This window comes from Petaurus breviceps, unplaced genomic scaffold, assembly GCF_028583685.1.
Source record: "Petaurus breviceps papuanus isolate PSGF00001 unplaced genomic scaffold, PetGlider_PUasm1.0 37, whole genome shotgun sequence".
Lineage (NCBI taxonomy): Eukaryota > Metazoa > Chordata > Mammalia > Diprotodontia > Petauridae > Petaurus > Petaurus breviceps.
The window spans coordinates 16,559,911-16,572,909 of NW_027186296.1; the positions used below are offsets into that span (position 1 = coordinate 16,559,911).

General features: G+C 38.3%; 1 protein-coding gene across 3 annotated transcripts in view; it reads left to right on the forward strand.

The window, feature by feature from the left end:
* The window catches only part of SLC12A1 (solute carrier family 12 member 1), a 138,376-nt gene that overhangs the window by 99,770 nt on the left and 25,607 nt on the right, over positions 1-12,999 (forward strand). For all 3 annotated transcript variants that reach the window (XM_069097987.1, XM_069097985.1, XM_069097986.1), the window contains exon 21: positions 11,609-11,752. In XM_069097987.1, coding sequence (XP_068954088.1) covers positions 11,609-11,752 — 144 coding nt within the window. The remainder of the gene's footprint in view (positions 1-11,608; positions 11,753-12,999) is intronic.

Here is a 12,999-nt window from a genome sequence, read left to right on the forward strand (position 1 = left end):
AATCATATGATCCAGGACTATGTGTCTTTTCTATTCAGCTGGGGAAGTGGGGAAAAATACATGTCATTTTGGGTTCAGGTCCAATTTGCCTGTGGCAAATTTGTTCTGGACAAATTATTCCCATTATAACAGAAGAGGTCATAGGATCACAGATTTAGAGTTGAAAGAGACCTTAAAAGCCATAAGATGCAACTTTCTTATTTTATAGATGAAGACACTGAAACTAAGAGAAGGTTAAGTAAAACTTGTCAAAGGACATACAGCTAATGAATGTCTAAAGAGGGACCTGAACACAGATTTTCCTAATTCTAAGTATGGCATTCTGCCCACTCCACCACCTATTATTGAAAGAACTTGTAAATCTTCTGAATGAACTCTTGGGAAAAAAATATTAAGAATTGGGCACTGAGAAGATCAGCTTAAAATATACTGACTACCTTATTTGCATCAATGCATCAAGGGCTTTACAAAGCAAAGCTAAGGAGGTCTAACCTGGACTAAACAGTTAATTAGACATAGTTTGTATGTGAAAGGAAGGGAAAGGAGTAAGCATTTCTGTAGCATCTACTATTGGCCAAGCACATTTTACAAATATTCTCTCATTTAATCCCCACAATCCTAGGAGGCAGGTGCTATTACTACTCCCATTTTACAGTTGAGGATACTGAACCAAATAGCAATTAAATGTCTTACCCAGAATCACTCAGCATCTGCAGCTGACCTTGAACTCAGGTCTCCCTGACTCTAGAGTTAGTGATCAATCCACTGCACCACTAGCTGCCTGTGGTATCCTCAGCCTCTACTTCATATTTCTTTTTTCTCTTTCAGTATCTTGGACCCAGGGACCTAAGGTGTGCTCTAGAGCTCTCTCTGTCTCTGTCTCTGCCTCTGTCTCTCTCTGTCTCTGTCTGTCTCTCTCACTCTCTTTCCCCTTTGTTTCTTTCTCTGTCTCTGACTTTGTCTCTTTTGCTCTCTGTGTACTTCTGTCTCTTTATCTCTATCTCTTTATGTTTTTGTCTGTCTGTCTGTCTTTCTGTCTCTTTTTCTCCTCACTCCCCATATTTCTCTTTCTCCTGTCACCAAAGGAAAGATATTTGATAAATTCATTAATTCATCCACATCAAGGTCTTGTAGGGTTACTTCCCCCTGGAACATTTTAAAAGAGATCCTGGAGAGGATGATAATTAACAAAAATAAAAAATAACCAATTGCATAATTTCAGCTATCAATGAGTGAAATGTTTCCTGCTGCCCCTTATAGATACATAAGACTTAGAGTTCAAATGCATGCCAGAGATTATCTATACCGAGTTTATCCTTTTACAGATGAGAAAGCTAAAGCCCAGGCAAGCAAAGGGACTCACCCAAGGGACACTGGTGCCTCAGCAGATGGCACAATGGATGACTTGCTAGGGCTCAAGTAAGCAAGACCTAATTCCAAATACAGCCTCAGACACTACATTTGACAAGCACATTTTACAACATGAAGAGTAGAAATGGGATCTGAAACCAGGTCCTCTGACTTCAAGTCTGGAGCTCCTTCATCATTACCTAAAACAAAAAACAAAACAAAACAAAATAAAACCACATTGATAGTCACCCACTCTGCCTACAAGGGAAGTTAGTCTTGGACTCGAATATTAAATGTCCATTAATTAAAGTAAAAAAGTAGGCCAGTAGAGAGTACACTGTATTGATTCAACTAATTTAATTCAAATATTTATTATGGGCCTTCAATGTACAGGGTACTGGGAGTTTTTTATTTTGGTTTTTTGATTTTGGTTTTTTTAAGTCCAGACTTCTGCTGATTTCTTTGTTATATGGACCTCCCAAGGAGGAAATTCCTTCTACCAGTGCAGATGAGCACTTTCTCTGTAACTCAAAATCTTTGAGAGATACTCCAGGCACTGAGAGGTTAAGAAAACTCTTCAGAAACTTGGACCTAGGTCTTCCTGATTCCCAGGCCAGTTTTCTCTTAAGGATATGTGCTGCCTCTCCAATAGGGGATAAAAAGACAAAAATAAAAATAACCTCTACTCTCAAAGAATTTACATGCTATTAGGAGATATAGTATGTAAAGTGATGAATAAATTCAAGATAATATGAGGAAAGTCAAGGATTCCTAGAGGCATATAAGTAAGGAGGAAGTGGATTCCAAGCATGGGAGATAGTCTCCAATGGCAAGGAGATGAGCTCTTGAATGGTGAGTTCAAGGAACAGCTAATAAGGAAGTTTGGCTTTGACATAAAGCATGTAAAGGGGAATGACATAAAGGAAATTCTGGGTGCAATCAGATTAGGGAGGGCTTCAAATGCTAGACTGGGGTGTTCATGTTTTGTCTGAAAGGCAATAGGAAGTCACTGGAGATTTTGAGTAGGAGAGTGACATGGTCAAGCTTGTGCCTTAGGAAGATTATTCTGGCAGTTGTGAAGAGGGTGGATTAGGAAGGGGACTGACTAGAAGCAGCGAGATGAATTCAGAGACAACTGTAATAGTCCAGGTGAAAGGTAAGGAGGGTCTGCCATGAGTGGAAAGGAGAAGAGAGATGGGGAAGTAGAATTGTCAAGAATTAGCAAATGATTGAGTATAAGACACAAGGGAGAGGGAAAAGTCAATCAGGAATGGACTCAAGGTAGGAAATAAGTCCCCTAGCTCTTGTATCTGATCTAACTTCTTTGGTACATTTGTACCTGTACTTACTAATTAACTTCCCTTTTAAAAATTAGACTACCACTTTGATTCTGTAACATTTAGTAAGTGGCTGTTATGTGCAAGGCATCATCTTAGGAACTGGGGATACAAATATGAGTAAGGCACAGCTTCTGAATTCAAGGAGCTCACAATCAAATAAGGGGCACAAGAAAAGGATGTCAACAATTCATACTAGAATGTAGTGCCTGCAAGAAGTAAAGACAAAGTGCTATGAGAGATATGAGAAAGGGACTGAATATTAAATTAAAATGTTAAAGTATTCATGACAATAGTTTGCATTTCATAGCGCTTTACAATTCACAAAGCACTTGGTTAGTATTTGCTTTGTACACTTCAAGCTAAAAGAGGGAGAGGAACTGAGAAAACATGAATCCCCCCCCCTTTCCCCATGTCCCTGATTGCCACAGAATGAACCATCAGTTTAGTTTCTGTAAAGCAATACAGTGAAAAAAAATATCACAGCATTTTTTAAAAGAATCCCAGCACTGAACTACATCCCCTCTTAATTTCCCAAGGGATGTATATCCTATTTAAATCAACTTTGATATTTGAAATATTTCTGCTTCTTAGTTGGGAAAAAGAAAGTACAGTCTGCTTCTAATGAAATAATTATAAGTACCCAACTATCTAGGGTAAACAAAGAACAATGAAATACAAATATATATGATGAACATGAACAGCAGAAATGTAATGATAGAAATTAACTCTGAGTCACATTTCCATGCATCGTTTTGAAGTTTATGTAACTTATGATGCAAATCTCATATTAGTTTCTGAATTGGGGAAAATAATCTTGGGTTCCATTAGGTTATACTCTAATATAGGATTTAATAAAAGCCTGATAAATCTTAAGTATTACATTACAGTATGTTAATGATCACCATAATATCTTATCCAATCCAGGCCACGTAGAGTCATCACAGATTCTAATTTAAAGAAAATATTAGCCATTTCATAATGCCCATATACTGTAGTTAATAAAGTAGAGTCTCTGAATACAAATCTGCTTTATAGGTAATTTACCAGTTAATGAAGATTACTTCTATACCATGTCACAATCTAATATAATGGAAGCACCTCTTTTTTTTTTAAAGAAACAGATCAATGTTCATAACATACTAACCAGTCTCTTCTCAGGGTTCATTCACCACTAATGGAGGCTACTTTCTCTTAACAAATTAACCCATTTCCATAAAAGGAAAAAAAAAAGATTTCTTTTTTTCTTATTTTCTACTTCCCATGTATGTTTGACAAAAATGTTCTACCTATGCAAATAGCCCAAATTGGACCAGCAGTAAATAAATTGCTGAACTATGATTCACCATCTATTTTGGTCAAGAATTGAGCATAAGCATGGCAAGATTTATGAGCATGGCGGCAGCCCATTGATGCTGCTGTATATGATCAAAGAGCTTAGCAAAATAAAGACAGATGGTGATGTAGTAAATAATTACTTGATTGTAAGGCAAGTACTGCAGTATTGCTGAGTGCACTTATCTTAACCAGACTTTATTCATATTAACATTTACAGCTCAGGGTTGATTGACCACGGGAAGAATCCAAGTTTATGATTAATAAAGAAAAGAGATATCATTGAGTAAGGATATGATTTGCCATATAGGTTTTCCTGTCTGTTGTTCTTTCTGTAATCAGTCAAGTAGTGATTATTCCATATTTTCAGGGCTTAATACATGCAGAAATTCACAGAATAAACATAGGAGATTTTAAAAACAAGAGTAGACCATACTAATAAGCAGGTGATGTGGCAGAGAGAGCAATAATTAGCCACCATATTGGGTTATCATTTGGTCAGTCCTATTCATTGCAGCCTAATTCAATTCTCGAAGCACTAAAATCAACTCTACCCAAGGCTGCTTTGGCATTACACTTCAGCTACAATCTCAGATCCCAGGTCCTTTTGCATTCATTAAATCCTTTCAAGGAACTAACCTCTAAGACTATTTTGGGGATATGTGAAAAAAACAAGATGGAAGGAATCAAATCAAAGAAGGTTTCATGGAGAAGGTAGCATATAAGATGGATCTTTAAAAGGAAAAAGAAGTTGGGAGGAAGGGAAAGAGTTCAATAAGCAGAGGCAAGAAGAAGGTAAATAGCAAGCAAAAGACAATTAATAGTCCATTTTAGCTGCACTGAATTTAGAGTCAGAGGAAATAGGTTTGAATTTTACAGGCATAGGCAAAAACAGCCATAGGAAACTGAGTCCAAGCCTCAGTTTCCTCATAATAGCAATAATAATAACTTAGTGATTTAAGGTTTGCAAAGTGTTTTACATGTAGTATTTCATTTGGTCCTCACAACAACCTTGTGGAAAATGTGACTAAAGGAGTTTAAAGTGACTTGCCCAGAATCACATAGCTAATAAATATCTGAGGCAGGATTTGAACCCAGATTTTCCTGACCCCAGTTCTGTCATGTCATCTACTATACCACTCACTTAGTTGCTTCTGTAAAATGAAGGGGTTGTACAAGTTGTCCTTTGAAGTCCTGTCTATCTCCAAATTCTCTGCTTCTATGAAGTAGAGGATTGGAGTCAAAGAAAGCTAGAAAGGTAAGCTGGAGTCAGCTCTGTCTCTTTGGCCTGGCATTTGCAATCTGCTCTGTCCTGGGTGACTGTTCCTACAAAGCACTCAGTCAAAGAGTTGGAACAGTGCCCAGTTCTTCAGTCAGCCTGCCGACTCCATTACAAAAGAGGATCTTTCTCCCTTGACCAGACTGAAGGAGAAAGTGTAAGGCATTTAGTAGCTGAATCACAGGGTGCACTGGGGCTGGGCCAACAGAGAAACTCTCAGGGCAACCCCCCTCCCACTCCATTATTCAGAAGAAGCCGGCTCTATTCAGATCCTTGCAGTATCCTTGTTAACCCACAAGTGACCTGTCCAAAAAATCCAGTAAAGTAAGGCAGCCAAAGAATGCTCCCTAATTTCATTGTATGGACAGTGTGCCATTAACCAGGACACTGCTGAAAATGTCTATGCACAGCCCATGTATATTCACATCTATCTGTGTGGTCTTAAAAATATAAAATTCAGAGGCTGTGGTTTCGGAGGAATTAATCGTGTTATATCAGGTGCCCAAGGATATTTCTGCTTATTTAATAATGAAGAAATGGAAATCAATTGACCAAAATTAAAATAATTCCAGTGAGGACCTCATGGGACCACACTGTTCTGAAAATTCTCCAATTTTATTGTATAATAAAAAACCAGTTCTGGAATTTGCATTAGTATGCTGCTGATGGCCTGTATTAGAACATCTTTCTTCAAGCACTTTTCGGGATTGAAGGCCCTCTAATTCTTCCTATAGTTCAGTATATTGGATTACCACATGGTCAAGAAACCCTGTGGTACTTACCCAAAGAGGAGGCATTGCTATTGTTGTTAGTCAGTTGTTTCAGATGAATCTGACTCCTTGTAACCTCATCTGAGGTTTTCTTGGCTGGCATGCTGGCATGGTTTGCCATTTCCTTCTCCAGCTCATTTTACAGATGAGGAAACTGAGGCAAACAAGGTTAAGTGGCTTGCTTAAGGTCACAAAGCTAGTAAGTGTCTAAGACCAGATTTGAACTCAGGTCTTACTGATTCCAGGTCTGGTGCTCTATCCACCACACCACCTAGCTGCCCCAAAGAGAGGGCATGGACAAGAGCTAAAAGGATGGATTATGATAGGCATTGACAGAGGAAGGTAGAGGGAAACAAGTATTATTTTACACAGAGCCAAAACTAGGTAGGGCAACTACATAGGGGATTTTCCCCAAGGTGCTGAATTGAGACTAGAGACTAGACCCATGATTTTAACTAATATATGGATAGGATGTCCAAGATAAGAAAATGCCCTTTATGAGAAAAAAGGACCACTTTGCAACTTATGGTCTTAATGGATTGCCTGGAGCCCTGAGAGTTTAAGAATCTTGACCAGAGTCACACAGCCATTACATATCAGAAGCGGAACTTGAACTCAGGTCTTCCTGACTCCAAGGCCAGCTGTCTAGCCACCATGCTGCCCCTGAATTTAGAAAGTGCTGACTGCTTGTGAAGGTTATTAGTGGCATAGAAACAACAGAACTTACTTAGCACCTAGCTCCCAAATGGTGCGCTGTGGTAAGCCTGTTCTCTGCCCCCTGTCCCTCACCCCAAACTCCCACCCCTCAAATGAGAATACCTTTCATGTCATTTGCCATGAGTACAAAAATTACTTAGGTCCAGCTCTGATTGTATAGATATGGTGAAACTTGCCTATAGTTACATAGTCATCATTAAAGTTTAAGAATCATGACCCCTAATGTAATGCTCTCTAGGTCTAGGACTAGCCCCTTATGAGGGAATACTGAGCAGTTCACATCTGAACTTTGATGTCAACAATCTTGTTTCCCTGATTTTCTGTGGCTACTGACTTCAATGAACTTCTGGGAATTGGGTAAATTATATGAATAATTTGACCTTAAATCTAATGTCATTGCCAAAAAATTAATTGTTAAGTACTGGAAAAACGCCAACAAATTCAGTGGAACTGTAGAATATATACCTCTGGGAGATTTGACCACTCTGAAAGTTAATTAGTACATAATTGATAAATCAAGAGAACACACAGCCTTGCTCTATGGGGAAAAAAGGTAAAGTGGAATTTTTGTCCATTCACCCATAACATTTCTGACTATGTTTATTAGTTATAGTCTTTCTATTTCTATTTCTTTGGAAATTTCTGTGAAAGTCCCATCCCTTGTCAGAGATGATGAACTATCAATTTAAAATGAGCATCAGTGTCACTAAATTTGGAAAGGCTTATCATAAGATGGTTGGCCATGAGGTAATGATATTTTTTTGGCCCCAGCAACTCATGAGGCATGAAGGAATTGTGTTCTGCATATGTGGAGAGAGTACCAAGCTGATGAAATCATGGTTCTCTGGTTCTTTTAAAATAAGACATATTGAAGAATACATCTTTTCTTGGAAAAAAGTAAGAAACCAAAATCTGAAGAAAATAACCAGATCTTTGTACCTGATTATCAAGCAATAAGCATTTAGTAAATACCTTCTATATACCAGGCACTAGGCTAGGTGCTAAATAAGGTTACAAAAAAAAGAAAATGAAACCATATCTGCATTCAAGACTCACACATGTTAAAAGAGAGACAATATGCATAAGTACATATATACAAAGAGGCACACAAAATTCTTTTAGTTGGGAGACTAGATGGCACAGTAGATAGAATGCTAGGCCTGGAGTCAGGAAGACCTTAGTTCAAATCTGACTACAGACACTTACTAGCTGTGTGACCCTAGGCAAGTCACTTAACTCTGTCTCCGTTTTCTTATCTGCTTAATGAGCTACAGAAGGAAATGGCAAACCACTCTGGTATTTTTACCAAGAAAAACCCCAAATGGGGTCTCAAAGAGTCATATACAACTGAAATGATTGACTAATAACTAGGGGATAGGGATTTGGAGAGACTCTTCTTATAGTAGGAGGCATTTGAGCTCGGATTCTAGGGATTCTAAGAGTCAGAGGGGATGAGGGACTGCCTCTTAGATGAAAAGCCTAGTCACTGAGGTGGGAAATGGAACATGCTGAGTGAGGAACATCTGGAGGGTCACTTTAGCTATACCATAGAGTCTGCTAGGAGAAGTAAGAGATTCCATGACTGGAAAGGTAGATTGGAGCCAAGTTGAAAGGGATTCTAAATGATAAAAGGAAGAGTTTGTGTTTGATTCTAGGAAGAGTCTGAAATTTGTTGAGCCAAAGAGTGATATGCTCAGATCTGTCCTTTAGGAATATCACGTCTACAATTAGATTGAAAAGGACAGAGACTTGTGGCAAGGAGATCAGTTATGAAGATTCTAACCAGAGTAGGGAAGGTATGACTGAAGAGAAAGGGACAGATATAAAAAACGTGGTTGAAACAGATTTGACAAGATCTTACAACCAATTGGTCATGTGGGGTGAGGGAAAGTAAGGTCAAGAATGATTCTGAGGGAGTGAGTGGACAGAAAGAGGGAACTTCAGAAGAGAGGTGGTAGGCTTAGAATGAATTCTATGGCTATACTGAGTTTGAGAGGCCTACAAGGCATCTAGTTGGAAATGTCCAATAGATATTTGGTAATGAAAGACCAGAAGTCAGGGGAGAGAGAGAAGTTCTTGGATAGGGTCTTGGAGTACATACATTCATTTAGGGGGTGGAATATGCATGATGATCTAGCAAAGGAGAGAGAGGAGTGGTCATACTGGCAGAAGGAGAACAAAGAGAAAACAGTGGTTGTCAGAGAACAGAGAGAAAACTCAGAGAAGAAAGTTTCCCAGGGAAGATGACAGACCATACTGTCTAATTCAGTCATGTATGACACTTCAAGACCCCATTTGGGGTTTTCTTGGAAAAGATACTGGAGAGGTTTGCCATTTCCTTCTCCAGCTCATTTTACAGATGAAGAAACCTAGGCAGAGTTAGGTGGACTTGCCCAGCGTAATGGCAAGCAAAGTAGTACTTAGCTGTTTGTTTCAGCTATTCAAGTAGACACTTACAACTAGTGTCTGCAGCTAGAATTGAACTCACAAAGATGACTCTCCCTGACTCCAGGCCCAGCATCCCATCCACTGCACTAATCCTATATAGGGGTCAAGAAAGATGAGGACTTAGAAAAGCTCGTTGAATAAGGCAATTAAGAGATCACTGATAACTTTGGAGCAAGGAGTTTCAGTTGGATGATGAAATCAAAAACCTTGCTGTTTCCCTTTCCCTTTTATTTCCAAAGAAAAAGGAGAATATGAAAATGTACTAGTTCCCATCACAGAGTATTTCACTCTCAGGAAAAGCAATTGATGGATGTTTTTCCCTAAGTGGTAAATTTTTGCCCAGGGAAGCTATAATTTATTATTTAGCTTGATGATCTTTAATTGCTGCATTTGGATTTCAATTTAATCCAGCAGTTAATGAGTATCTACTATATGCCTGAAACACTTCTGAAGGTTTATTGCCTTGTACCCTGTATTTTTGTTCAGATACTGTCATCAGGTACTTTAGTCATCACTCACAGTGAAAAGGATACCACATACCTCAGATTTAGAATGGTTTTTTTTTCTGTGCAGATTAAGTAGAAAACTCAATATATACCTCCATTCGCCCCTCCAAAAAAATCTCTATTGTTCCTTACAGTATGAACAATTATTACTCTGATCTCAGTACTACTTCCTTAATGTTGTTCACTGAAATATACACTACTTAAATGTTCAACCTGATGTATTTTCAATGCGTATATGTATGCACATACATACACACATTCAGCGAGATATTTTCTTTCTCTAACCTATTCAGTACCTGTGATTGGCATATTTAAATTCAAGATCCCCTAAACACTGTCCAAAATGTCCCTTTTGTCCCCCCATTCATTCTTTTGGCATGCATGAATGATTACCAATGTGGATCATCCAATAGTAATTCCTCACCTTCACTTTGTTACTTACACATGCATAGATACAATTGCATGTATGTATCTGTACATATACATATATATGAGGATGTGCATTGTGTATAGAGGCATATCTATGTAATTAGGCAGAGATACTTCCTAGCAAGTGAGGTACTACTCCTTCCTGGATGGCACTCACCCTTGGAATGAGGATATACTCACTCTTTCCCAACCTTTGTCTTCAACCAGCCCTATATATTTGATCTCCCCTCTCTATCTTCTCTACCCTCCACTCAGGAGCTGAGAGATACATTGAAAATGCTTAGGAAAGAAGGATTCCTCTCAGGCCTTCTTGAGCTACCTGTCTACTTATTCCTGACTCATAGCCTTGCCAATGCTAATGGTCCTGAATCATCTCAATTTAGGTTTCTCTGTTATTGAGGAGTTTATGAGAGTTAGTAATAAAATCAGAACCTACAAGAACCTCTCTCATATGACTCAAGTCAAGGGGTGGGGGAATCCTCTCCTGACTGCCTCCTCTCCCTACTTTCTCAACAATACAGACATAGAATTATGGATATACATGAATCAAAAGCAGTTAAGGTCATCTAATTTTTATGTAGATAAATTCAATTTTAAAAGAGCATACATTTTTACTAGAGAATATAAACAATGTTAAATGAGCAAATAAACTATGGATTTAGCATTTTCCTGATGGAAGAAAATGGAGGAAGGGCAAGCAAATGACTCACTTGATACCACCTACTTGAATCTCCTTTTTATCTCTTCATTTACTACAAGTGTATAACCCACTTTCTCTCTGTCTCTCTTTAATACACATATATACAAATATATAATATATACACATATGTATATATACATAGATATGTATATATACATATACAGATATCATATAGACATATATACATACACACATATATGAAAAGTAGTATGGTCCAGTGAGTAGAGGCATTGAAGCCAGAAAGACTTAGATTCAATTTATGCCTCTAACACACAGTAATTGTTTGATCATGGATATTTTCAGTAATTTTTCAGTCATATCCAACTCTTTTTGAACCCATTTTGGGATTTTCTTGATAGAGATACTGGAGTGGTTTGCTATTTCCTTCTCTAGTTCATTTTATAGATGATCAAACTGAGGTAAACAAGGTTAAGTGATTCGCTCAGGGTCACACAGCTAGGAAATATTTGAGGTCAGATTTGAACTAGGAAGATGAGTCTTCCCTGCTCTAGGACTGGCACTCTGCCCACTGTACCACCTAGCTGATCACAGGTATAGATATAGACATGTAAACATACATACAACACGCATATGCATACACACACACATATAGACAGAGAGTGGGAAACATAAATCTACCTCACTTGCATGAGTTTCACAAAACCATCGTTGCAAACTCTTTGATTCTGAGCTAAACAAGTGAGTAATTTGTTACTTGTTTTGTTTCCTTTTAACAGATGAATTAGAAAAATTAGAACAAGAGAGATTGGCATTAGAAGCCACGATTAAAGATAATGAGAGTGAAGAAGGAAGTAAAGGTATCCGGGGACTGTTCAAAAAGGCTCGAAAGTTGAATATCACCAGGCAAGTTCCCAAAAAAGGTAAGCTTTTAAATCTCCCCTTCCCCTTGCCCCAAAAAGAACATTTTCACTGCTAAACTATTCCAATCTCTTAGCTGAATTCCAAAAACCAGGCCATCTGCAAGTTTTTACTGACCTCTATGTGCAGGGAGGATGATTGGAAGATGAGACAGTATCAGAAGGATCCGGGGCTAACAGGAGGCTCAAGGGGGTATAAAGAAGAAAATAGGTCTGAGAAGTCTGGAGACTGATGGTCTCCATAGAGAATCTAGTGAGGATTTAGAGGTAAGTCCCTTCAGGGACTTTACATAATAAAGAGGTGATTTAGTTTGAGAACCAGTTCACCGAGATTCACAGCCTGAAAGAGGTAACTTGGAAGGTATGAAGGCCAAACCACTCAGAGGTAAACTGATTTGTCTAAGGTTAAGGTGGTTAGTTCTTAGCTGAGGTGGGATTAAAACCAGGTCTCCTGACTCCCAATCAAGACTCTCTCCCACACTGCACCACTTCCTGAGTAGGCTTAGGGATCTGAAATGAATGAGTATAGATTGGCAGAGAAAGACAAAGGTGGAAAGGAAAGATAAATTTAAGAACATACGAGAGAAGGGATATAGCATACTGTTGCCCAAAAAGCATTGGGATTTTGAGTCAGAGAATCTGACCCATCTACTCCCCATCTCTGAACTATCTATTATAAGGAACTAGGGAAATAAAGACCCAACAATCCATAAAGCCCCATGCTCCCTATTTTCAAAGAACTCCTTGGACACTAACCATGACTTCACAGGTATTTATTATTAAAGATATTAAATCACTTTTATAATAATATTTTTACTAGACTTGTGATTTTTGTTGCTATATGGAACCCTCAGTGAAGAAACACCCTTTCCCAGTGCTAAACTGGAACCAACCCTGAAACTCATTGCGTTAGAGCACTGACTTGTTCAATGACTTGTCCACAATCATGAAGTTGGTGTGTTCAGACTTAAATGAAGTTTTTCCTGCCTCTGAGGCTATCTCTCTAGCTACTACACCACATTGCCTCTCATATGCTAATAGAGCAATGAAATCACATCTACAGAATCCTGGAAAAATTACATCGACATATACTTTTAAATTACTAAATGCATTAAAATTAATCTTGGTAACCTTGGATTAACAGCACATGACTCAATAAACCTGGAGTCATCTTATAAAAAGAAAGATTCGCATGGTTCATTCATCCTTTGTACTAGTTCTCCATAAACATAGTTGAGAAGTTTAGAAAG